Source organism: Halichoeres trimaculatus, unplaced genomic scaffold (genome assembly GCF_033239565.1).
Source record: "Halichoeres trimaculatus isolate MK-OKI-2021-1 unplaced genomic scaffold, fHalTri1.1 fHalTri1_scaffold_11, whole genome shotgun sequence".
Lineage (NCBI taxonomy): Eukaryota > Metazoa > Chordata > Actinopteri > Labriformes > Labridae > Halichoeres > Halichoeres trimaculatus.
In genome coordinates, this window is record NW_027437189.1 from 7,476,557 (window position 1) to 7,487,420 (window position 10,864).

General features: G+C 38.7%; 2 protein-coding genes across 2 annotated transcripts; one reads left to right on the forward strand and one right to left on the reverse strand.

The window, feature by feature from the left end:
• The first annotated feature begins 649 nt into the window (after positions 1 to 649).
• On the forward strand, positions 650 to 3,398 carry LOC141798737 (ciliary microtubule-associated protein 3). The gene is made up of 5 exons (XM_074680540.1): positions 650 to 909; positions 1,184 to 1,282; positions 2,262 to 2,395; positions 2,487 to 2,604; positions 3,247 to 3,398. Exons 1-5 carry the CDS (start codon positions 760 to 762, stop codon positions 3,310 to 3,312), a joined length of 567 nt encoding a protein of 188 aa, XP_074536641.1. The 5' UTR covers positions 650 to 759; the 3' UTR covers positions 3,313 to 3,398.
• Positions 3,399 to 3,466: 68 nt separating this feature from the next.
• taf8 (TAF8 RNA polymerase II, TATA box binding protein (TBP)-associated factor) lies at positions 3,467 to 7,773 on the reverse strand. Its single transcript, XM_074680539.1, has 8 exons — positions 7,584 to 7,773; positions 6,684 to 6,843; positions 5,752 to 5,850; positions 5,608 to 5,670; positions 5,374 to 5,498; positions 5,061 to 5,208; positions 4,442 to 4,584; positions 3,467 to 3,814 (listed from the first exon to the last, which is right to left on the reverse strand). The coding sequence occupies exons 1-8, from the start codon at positions 7,629 to 7,631 to the stop codon at positions 3,674 to 3,676; spliced, it is 927 nt and encodes a 308-aa protein (XP_074536640.1). The 5' UTR covers positions 7,632 to 7,773; the 3' UTR covers positions 3,467 to 3,673.
• Positions 7,774 to 10,864: the final 3,091 nt, after the last annotated feature.

Genomic DNA, 10,864 nt, shown 5'->3' on the forward strand with positions numbered 1-10,864 from the left:
ACAGAAGTATGCAAAAAGAATACTTTTCCTTGGACTTGGTTCAGTTTCACTCCTCCAAAGACAAATCTAAGTGCCACCACTTCAACAAGTCTTTTTTTTTTTTTTTTTGGAAAGTAATTTATTTGTTTTTTTTTTTATTTATCTCCACTCCGCTGTTTACCCCTTGCTTCAGGTTCTTCTACAAATTTAAAGCTCCTGTGAGAAACTTTCATTTAATCTAGTGACTCTTTTGGACAAAGTGATATCTCTAATTTCTGCCGTCTTTGTCCTGTTTGTTGAACGGTTTCTAAAACAACACACATCTCATCACACGACATCAACCACTACCCCACTGCTTTTAAATTAACAATACCAAAATAAACAGCTTAACTCCTTGTGGTCTTTTGGTTGCTTTTACAGCCTTTAAGAAATGTCAATATTGATTCCAGTCTGTTTGATGACCATGAAAACCTCCTCACAGAAGCTTTAATGACGGTGCCTCTTTTGTTTGTTTGCCAAACTTGTGAATGTGCATTTGCAACTGCCTTGAAATAAAAATAAAAATGTTTAAATTGTTAGTGTTGTTATGTTGACATGTTTTTGGCGGAGAAACGTCTTTGCGTCCGCTTCCGGTCACGGGCCTCCTCTGTTGCCATAGTGAAGTCAAAACTCGACGACGTGCTCGATGGTTGAGACGACGCTAACGGTTAGCAAGCGTAAGCGTTAATTTTTCGGCTGGTTTTCTCTCTGTCAGTAACTCAGTGTAAAGTAGTTTCCAAGATGTCTTCCGCCCCTCCTCAGAGGATATTTTTTGGCAGCTCTCAGGAGAGAAAAGTGTTTCCATTACACCTTGCTCATGACCGGCTGGGAAACCAAATGTCACGACCGCAATCGCTGAATGTCGGCCCTGGCTGCTATGACAACCATGAGGTAAAGTATCATACACAGGCAAACTAGAAAGTTCAGGTCTCACAACTATTTTAAGGACTACAATTTGTATTTGTATTTCATTTCTAACGTTTCATACTAATTAAGACGTTTAAAGTAAAGTTAACTAGACCATATTAATAACTAGCAAAAATATTCTTATTAAAAATGTCATGTGACTTGAAGTTTGTATATATATTATTTTATTTTATTTCAGTTTATTTTATTTTAATTTTTGTCCACTTGTGAGAGGTTAATTTCTGCATTTCCCTCCTAGATTGGCACCATGCTTTATAACTTACAGAAGAGACCAGAGAGCAACAAAGGATATGTTCTCTCCGCAAGGACTGCAGCTCGATTTCCTTCCTGTAGCAAGGTACATTAACCAGAGTTACTATACACAAGGCCCTGTGTGTCATCTTTGTTATCTCAGAATATTTGATTTTAACTAATTAGTTGAAGTGAAACATTTATCACCTCACATTTTTGTGTAAATTATGGTTTTAGGACAATTTAATGGCTTTTTAATTGTGATTTCAATTTTATAACATACTCTTTCTTTATTTTATTTTAAAACTTAGTTTAGTTTTCTCCAAAGTCCGTGGCTGTGAAGGTATACTAATTGTCTTTGTTGCTAGTTTTGATGAAATTTTGCATTATAGTTTATAAAGACTTTAAAACTTGTAGTAATCCTTGACCTGCATCCTCTGATTTTTTTTTTTTTTTTGCCATATACATTTTTTATTTCAAGATTTTTTCAATGTTGTACAGCTTTAATCAGTTATACAAGCAATCACTTATTTCACCCTTTAATATCACAGTTTAACCCCCCCCCCCCCCCCCCCCAAAAAAAAAAAAAAAAATAAAAAAAAAAAAAAAGGAACAATACAATAGAACAGGGCATTCCAAGAACAATGCTTCACTTTGGGAATTTTAGAAGTATCCAGTTTAAGTAGTCAGTCTAGTAGTGCAGGGATTCAAAAGTCAGTCAAGGCATCTGAAAGGTCAAAGTCCTTAACAAATTCAATAAAAGGTCCCCATATTCTTTCAAAAATATGTTGCTTTGATTTACCGATGCACGTTATTCTTTCTAGAGTTAGGCTAGACAACATCTGCTTTAGCCACTGGCATCCTCTGATTTTACCCATGATGCCAAATCAAAAGAGGCGCCACAGTCCGTGAAAAGTTATGTCACATATTCTGCCTCGAGTTAAATCATCTGAGTAACAACTTGTTTTTAATTTAACCAAAAGCATTCAAGGCATTAGTGTGTTGCATTGTGGGATACCTGTGCTTGATATAACTTAATGAAAATGCATCATCCTTTAAACACACTTTTTATTCTCTATCTCCAGACTGTGACGCCCTCGCCTGTGAAGTACCAGCCAGATCAAACTGGATCCGGAGTCCCCTCTCCTGGTAAAACACCTTTTAACTCGACCACACAAAGGTTCAACAGCAGATCAAGTACAGCTAAGGATGGTCCGGGGTGAGACACAGACTCACACACACACTCACACACACTGCTAAAACGAGAGAGTACTGAAGTGAAACTAACAGATGTTAATGTTTGGATCCAGTCCAGGAAGCTACACTCCCAACACAGCGACAAACAGGAAAGTGACATGGCCCATGCGCTTTGGGAGCCCAGATTGGTCCAAGCTTCCTCAGCTGGAGAAGAAGTCGCTGAGGGTGAAGGTGGGTGTCCTTAGGTCGTGGCTTGAGCATTTACAGCAAACTGAGAGGCTGTTTTATTGTTCCATAAAGGAAAACAGCAAAAGTTGAATGTATATCCACAACATAAAGAGCCACAGAACTTTTTGAAACTGAAACTAAAGGCAGCTTAACTCCTTTAACACCAATTAGCATGTTGAAAAATATGCTTTTATTTGTGCTTCATTATTTATCAAATACGTTCAGAAAACTCTTAATAAAGGGCATGTTGTTTAGGATGATGGAGGCAGTCAGATCAGATCATTTCAGAGTGACGTTTGAGGAAAAAAACATCCAGCGAGTATGAAATGTTAATTCCATGAAAGCCACCATGTGATTCTTGATATTCCCCCCTGAGCTATTCTGGATCTCAAGCTTGCTCGAGCTTCTGTTGGACTTGTTTTGGTTTAACTTTTGGACAGGGAGAGTTGAATGTTTTCAAGACAAGAAGACACAAAAAACAAATATTCTTCGCAAAATCATAATCAGTGTTATTGCAGTGCTCCCAATCCATCCTTAATAGTTACTGTTCAAACAGCTGCTGCTAAGAAATGCATAGTTTTCTCTTGTGTTATTGTTAAATTTTGTGGATACAAAGCATCATCCAGTTATCTTTTTCATTTTCAGCTCCACAGTGACAAAGAGTTCCAGAAGCACAGGAGCAGAGTGGCCTACCTGAGTTTGTACTATTAACTCTGAAGCTGATGGATGAAAGCCTGTCATAACATGGTGCCTTTACTAGGGTCATCGCTTGAGGTTGTACCCAGAACAAAACAACTTCATTAACTGGACGACAACTGGAATTACAAAAAGAAACATTTATTAACAAACGACACAGCTCCTGGTTGGTTTGTATTTCACTATGATGTTTCCTGATAAGTGATATAATACAACTTTCTGAAAAAATGAAAGTAAACAAAACAAAAACAAGTTCTCTCCAGATGGTGAGTCAGTGTACAAAAAGCCAGCATCAGCTCTGCTCCAGGAGGCTCTTCAGTGACAGCTGGAGCACAAACCACTGTGGCAGATTTGAGTCTTGAGAGGTTCAAGTGGTTCATTTCTTCCTCCTCACTTTGGGTTTCTTCACTGGTCGGAGGTACGGGTTGTCGATCATGTTTTCTTCGCTGGATTTTGTTGAAGGAACGACGCCGCTGGGAGGAAGCATGGAGTTCTCTTTGTCTGCTCCTGGATCGTCCTGAATGAGGGGAACAGCAGCAATGATCAGCAAGCTCTCTGACGCACAAACATCACCTTAAAAGAAAAAAGTCTGACACTAGAGAAGATTTGTATCATTTGTTTTCAGTGCCAAGATTTGAAATCACTTTCCCTGCATTTCCTCCAAGAAAATGACCTGTTCTAGGTTTGGAGCTGTCTTTACAGGAGCAAAGCGCCTCAATTCAAAAGGAAAAATACCATACAAGTGTAACTAAATAAAAGAACTCAGCCTTGGAAAATCATTATTACAGTGGAAACACTGGAGCTTTGAGAAGCAAGTAACTTTTTTGAGGCTTTCTTTCACTGCAATCAGTTTTTGAATAGTCCTAAATGGCTCTTTTATTACTGAGCGATTACTGAAACTGCTGATCTTTAAAGGCCATGTGAAATACTCAGAGGATGAGATCATCCTGTGTGGTTGGCAGTCGGCTTTGATGCAAGGAATGGCTGTGTTGTGCAACATTTTCCACATAATACAAGTTATGTGAAAGGGTTTCATCACCAAAACTGTAATTTCATGGTTAAGCTCCACTTTCATCCGCTTTCCATGGGAGGTGTTTGCACTGTTTGGCAGAAACTACATCAGTTGAAGTTGGTGAAGACTTACACTGATGATGTTCCCTGCCGTGTTCTCGCTGTCTGTCTGGTCGTCCTGCTCAGAGGAGTCTGTCTCCTCCAAGCTCTGCAGCTCCAGCTCTGAAGGCAGGAGGGCGCTGAGATAAGGAATGGAGCTTGGTCGAGCTGCGATTACTAGAAACACAAAAACCAAAGGGGTAAACACAAGGGCCGGGACGATATGCTAGTCTCGTGATTCAATTCTATTACAATTTTGGGTGTGCCGATTTGATTTAAATTGCGATTCTTCTATATTTACTGTTTTTAGTTTGCTTTTTTTAACACCAGACCATGTGAAAAAGTTAAATGATAATGTCTACAGACTATATCAGGAGTCATATTTTCCCCATAAAATGCACATAATATGAGTCAGAGAGAAACATTTCACCCTCTGCTGGAGAAAAGTGGTAACTTTTTTCCAATCTAGTTTATGAACAAAGACTGAAATGAAGAATTTGATAATATAATTGAATTAATCTGATAATATATATTTTTTTCTCCAACCCATAGTAAACAGTTGATAGAAAACAAGAATTTACAGAGTTTATGACCTAGACAAACAGACCAAAAAAAAAAAAAACTGGAAAAAAAAGCTTGATGGAATAACTCACATGGGAAAGCAGTGATGTCGTCTTTAAAGAGGCTCTGGGTTTCTCCAGTCTTGGCCATGAAGCGTGTAAGCGCTCGCTCTACGTCTCTCCTCTGACTTGCTGCCTTTTCTCTCACCACCTGGTAGTCTGACACCGGCTCTCTGAACGTCTGAAGGCAGAAAAAAACTCTCTTTACTCTTAATATACAACTTAATATTGAAACTCCAACATGTTACACATAAATGTGTTCTGTCTTCCAACTGGTTGATAAAACACAACTACATCATTATAGGGCTTGTCTTTGAGTCTCTTCTTTAAAAGTGATCTGACTCACGGGTGTTTTGATGTAGGTGTGAGGGTCAGGGAACTCCGGGAAGTGGCTGGGGATGTAAGCTGGGTGTGTCCGTTTCTGTCCAGCTGACAGAGCTTTGGGAGTCACAGGAGGGTTCGTCACAGGAGCTGGAAATAATAAAAGAAAACAAAGAATAAAGTTATTTTGTTTAACTTTTTCAAGCACAAAGGGAGACTACGATTATAACAAAGATTAAGAAGTAGAATCTATGCTTACGAGCTGTAATCACCATCCTCTGCGACCTCTTGGCATATGCAGGTAAAGTGTCGGCGTTGAAACCTGCGAAGAAACAGTCACAATCACTAATGGTCTGTTTATTAACTAAAGTAAGAAACAAGTATTCTGTGAGTCTGTGCTTACCCATTTCAATGAGTGTGACCACTGCGTCCGACAGGGTTGGTACGCTTCTGGCTGTGTGCTCACAGTATGCTTTTGCACATCGCCCTATTTCAGTTAAATCTGAAAAAAAAGGCAACAAAAATATGTTTTTGAAAACCCTTGGCTCATTAAAACAGAACAACTGAATGGATGGATTGCAGTCATCAACAAATGGAAATGTCAAAGCTTTTACTGCAATGCAACCATTACAAACAAGGCATGAGAATCAAGAAGAAGGACCATCACAAAGATCTTAACTACTATGTAAACACTGGGGTCTGTTTTTTTTCCAACAGAGAATCTCAACTGTTATTTGCCACAATCTCATAAGAGTAGGGATGGGTACCTTTCACATTTGAAACAATGCAGTACCAATTTCCGGTACCTGGCAAGCAGTATTGGTACTCAACGGTACCAATTTTCAGTACTTTTGTGAGTTTATGTGGTAAAAAATGTCAATTTGGTTAATAATAAAATGTAAATTCTTTTCAATTTCACATGTTTATTCTTCAATATATAACCTTGCAATGCTGTGTTCATGTCCAGCATGGATAATCACCTTCTCTTCCACTCCCTCACAGTCATAAGGATGCATTTAGGTACCTAAATATGGTACCTTTTGTTTTTCCGTGAATCGGTACCTGATACTTTTGACAGAATTCGGCCGGTACCTATAAAAGTACCTACTTCAGTACACATCCCTACATATGAGGTATCATAAAGAAACCTATTAGCTAGGGATAAGGTAATGGAGATGTATGCTTCGCCTTTTACCCCACTCAATCCGTAAAAACATTTTTCATGAATAAAAAACTGCAAGAAGGAAGTAATCTTTTAAAAATGTATCACTTTGCCACACTGATGAAGTAAGTCACTCAGAAGAGGGGAAAACAGAAAATCTTTCAAACACTTACAGCTTTGCATTATCTCAGTGAGAGTCTCCACTGCTGCCTTCTCAGCACTCTCAAAGCCACATTCCGTCAGTAGGGCACTGACCACAACCTGCAGAGTGCGACGCCTCGCCAGGTGGTAGTTCTCTGCTGGGCTGGTGGCTCCTTTACTGCCACTACCACGCTAGAAAACATAAAAAAAAGATTAAGTTGTTGCTTGAGTCTGTCTGCTATCTGTTAAAGGGGAGGTTCTCCTTGCCACTGTAACTTGATTAATGCTGCAAACTGCTGTACCCATGGTGGGTTGGGATGAGATCAGACTCCTCACCTTGCATTGATGTTGGGTCTCTATCAATAATATATAACAATAACAGGTCTGGACATTTTATGGCTACTGGAAGGGGTAACGTTTGTTGTAATTTGGCGCTCTATAAATACAGATTTATTGATTGTTATTCTGTGCACTTGTAAACAATTAATGGAGCGTGCTTATTTGCCATCCACGTCGTCAGGAATCCACCAATAGTTTTCTATGCACCGCTACTATTTAAAATAACCGGGAAAAATGACAAATATTTAGCAATTTGAATAGATTTTTTAATATAATAAGTAGTCTATCTGTCATGGAGAAGCCTTGTACGTTAACACATGTCAGACCGTTCAGATTTTCAACCGTTAGCATGTGCAGAAAACGTTGACCACGTACATGTGTAGCGTGCTAAAACACAGACCGCTAAAAATACTAAAGCAGGTAAAATAACAAAAAATATTTTCAAAAAAATGAAAACTTGCAGAAATTACTTAAAACTTAATCAAACGTGTTTCTTATATTTAACATTTATTCTAAATTCAGAAGTGTTAGTGTAACAGTGCTACATGTAGCTACTTGTAGCTTATGACGCAGATTATAAAGCTTTCTCTCACCCCTCCTGTGCCAAGAGCATTTCCCGACGACACCGCGGGATCTGCCATCTGTTATTCTGTATTTTATGTTCGTTTTTTTGAACTGGTTTTACCTAGAAGTGAAATAATTTTGTTTTGTAGAGACGAATGTTTCACCGCCGTTTGTAAACACGGCGAATTTCCTCCGTCACTTCCGCTGGAGAACCAACGTTGGATTTAACCAACGGTGAAACTCACGGCCTCCCTCTAGCGTCTGGATAAAGAATTACACCGGCTTCATAGTTTATCCACAGTTACTTATATGACACAAACCAGCAAATTATTCCGCATGTATATTACAATGAACCATAGATAATTGGTGAAATTGCTGACAGTAGAGTACCGAATCTTTGAAATTATACAGCAATACACTATAAATTAAATGACTATATGTTTTCCTGTATTTTTTCACAGCACAGATACTGTAAAATTATAGAAAAGGTTAAGCCTTTTTTTGCTTTCAAATCAAATTTCCTGAAATATCACCCTTCTTTTTCAATGTAAGCATGTTTTTTTTTAAATCATTTTTGTGTGACTACACTTCATACTTCAATATATTTTATAATATGAAACAGATGCCTGATGGAAAACAGCTTTATTGAAGTGCATAACCAGTCAGTCACAAACCTTCACATCAAAAAATATTTGCAGCATAGCAGCAAAACATTACTTCTTCCAGCTGGTTTCAGTTTATCCAATTCATTTTGTCAGTAAATGATCAGTTCTATGTGCTGATTTAATTCACCACCACAAAGAATTGTCTGCTTTTTATCTGCAGGACAGGGTTCCCTTTGTTCATGAATGTGAGCGGTTCACTGAGCTTCTGTTCCCAGGAGTCATCAGATGTCTGGCCATCACCTCACTGAATTCTGTCTCCGTGTTGTTCACATCTCCAGGCTCAGCTAAAGTAGGATGAAACGTCACCACCTGCTTTTTCTCATCCTCTTCTTTCTCCTTCTTTCCCCAAATCAGTTCAGCTAGCCTGTCATCATCTATATCTCCACGCTCACTGAATTGCAGGAGTACTGTGTCCACCAGTTGAGCCAAGACTCCAAGCATGGCCAAAGTGGAGCCGAGCATGTAGATCTTCAGGATGTGCCGGTTGGGCCTCTGGTTTAGCATCTCCTTAGCGAATGGGATGAGCTCACCAATGGTTTCCATTTTTAATTTAGTCTGTTCAATGAAACAGATTAATCATACACACTTGTGTTATTAATCACAAACTAAAACACAAATGAAAAGAAAAGCAGATACTCACATTGCCAAGGCAGATCCTAATCTTTGACTCCTTTTTTTTTGCAGGGTTTGGCCGAATTAGGCGTTGAAAGGCAGCGAAATGAGGGCAAATCCTGCCATTTAAACACAAGTGAAGCGAGGTCAACACCCACAGCGGTGACATGATGAATATGCATGAGGCTGCTGCAATCACAATTTGAGATTACAGCCTGTTCGGGTAAAAGGGCAGGAGTTTCCAGGACAGGGATTTGAGTATTCCCTATTGTACTTTGCATGCGACATCATGAGATCTGCATGAGTTCTTTGGTGGATACAGCATCAAAATTTGAGTTTTTACTGCAGAATTTCAGATTATTGATTACCTATCTATTCTCAAGTCTTAAGCTATTTCTAACTTTGCATTATTTCTGCTCTCAGGTGAAGGATAAATCATCTAAATATCCAAATACTTAGTGCAACTGAACATTGAACAACATGAGGTGGTGGGTTTGTGTTGCGTGGCTTCTTACTCTAAACATTGATCCCCATCAGGAGAGTTTAAAAAAGCCAATCACAACATTTGGAATGAGTAAAGCCATTCCTCTTTATTGGCTGGAGGACGTTGTTTGATTTATTGATCGCTGAGAGATAAGACTAATTAGAAGAAGACATTTAAAGGGGTCTGACTGAATCATGCAGCCCTGAGCTGCTCAGTCTCATGTTCAACGTCTGACCGTGGAGCTGACAATGAAGCTGTGATTATCGTATTTGTGTCTGGCTAAAATCGTCCGACCTTTGACCTCTTTCCCTCGCCGCAGGAGGGGAGAGAGTGAAGCTAAATGAGTTGCAAAACGTGTCTGATCTCTGTCACAGAGAGAAATGCCATCTGCTTGATGGGCTGTGTGAAAGTGACAAACAAGCCTGATCTTTAAAACATCAACGTCTGCACGCCAGATCATTGGTGATAGTCTATGTCACAATTATTAACTAATGATGAACAGACTTTTCCTCTTAAACCAACTAATTTATCTTGTGCCTCAGACACTCAAAGGATAATAACTTTATGTTCATAGGACGTGTTATTTGGTTGACAGCAGTCTCTGTACCCACATATTTTCCAAATAACAGCCAACATCTCCCTGAAATTAGTGAATCGACAGAATTATGTATGGAAGTGATCTACATTTCCATGTATTTTCTGTTAATTTGCTTATGTAATAGATTTTTTAAAATGAAAAGAGTCTTAATGGACACCCTATACACTGAGCAGCTGAACCACTGAGCACTTCACGGACTAATAATAGGATTTTGAAAGAGATTTTGTATTGAATGTGGTTGCAAAATAAGTAGAAATCCCAGTTTCAAAACAGAGAAGAAAAGCAGAAGTGAAAAAATCTGTTTTAAGCACATTACTTCTGAAGAAATTAGTTGTTTGTAATGAACAGTTTTCCCATAACTTTTTTTGTTTTAATTATAATGTTTGTTTGTTTCCTTTCTGACATTTTTTAAATGTATTTTTTCAAACATTGTCTTTTTTTTTTTAGTTGCATATGCTTTCCCCCCATTCTGTTCCTGTTTTTATTCTTTCATGTTTGTGTATTTCATTGTTGGACTTTCCTGTTTTGTGGAGTACTTAACAATTTTTTTTTGTCAAGTGTTATAATTTGCTATATTTATGTTATTATGAGTGGAAAGATAACTCTTTACTCTAACTGTGGTACAACCTTTCCTCCATCACTCTGTTTCTTAAAGTACAGACGTCTGCTGGTCTAATATCGCCTTCAATAAAGCTCTCCTTTGAGAAACTCAGGGTGGATTCTGGGTAGTTGTGTTTACCACTGCTGGGAAAAGGCTCGGGCTGTTTGGAGACCTTTGCTCCACATTTCTGGCTCCTTGTGCTTCAATGGACAGTCTGTCTCTGTGGGTTTTACTGGTTGGGCATGTTGTGGTTTCAGAGGGTGAGGAGGGTCTGCAGAGTGTGTGGAGACCTGAAACTCTTTCATCTGGAGCTCAGGGAGAAAGGGTTAAATCATCTTACGTAACTCACA

Excerpts from the sequence above, each read along its gene's own strand:
- LOC141798737 (XM_074680540.1), top strand. The coding sequence starts at position 760 with ATGTCTTCCGCCCCTCCTCAGAGGATATTTTTTGGCAGCTCTCAGGAG. Across the intron at positions 1,283-2,261 it reads GATTTCCTTCCTGTAGCAAG|ACTGTGACGCCCTCGCCTGT; the intron begins GTACATTAACCA and ends CTCTATCTCCAG. Across the intron at positions 2,396-2,486 it reads ACAGCTAAGGATGGTCCGGG|TCCAGGAAGCTACACTCCCA; the intron begins GTGAGACACAGA and ends GTTTGGATCCAG.
- taf8 (XM_074680539.1), bottom strand. The coding sequence starts at position 7,631 with ATGGCAGATCCCGCGGTGTCGTCGGGAAATGCTCTTGGCACAGGAGGG. Across the intron at positions 5,671-5,751 it reads GGTCACACTCATTGAAATGG|GTTTCAACGCCGACACTTTA; the intron begins GTAAGCACAGAC and ends GTTTCTTCGCAG. Across the intron at positions 5,209-5,373 it reads ACACCTACATCAAAACACCC|ACGTTCAGAGAGCCGGTGTC; the intron begins GTGAGTCAGATC and ends TTCTGCCTTCAG.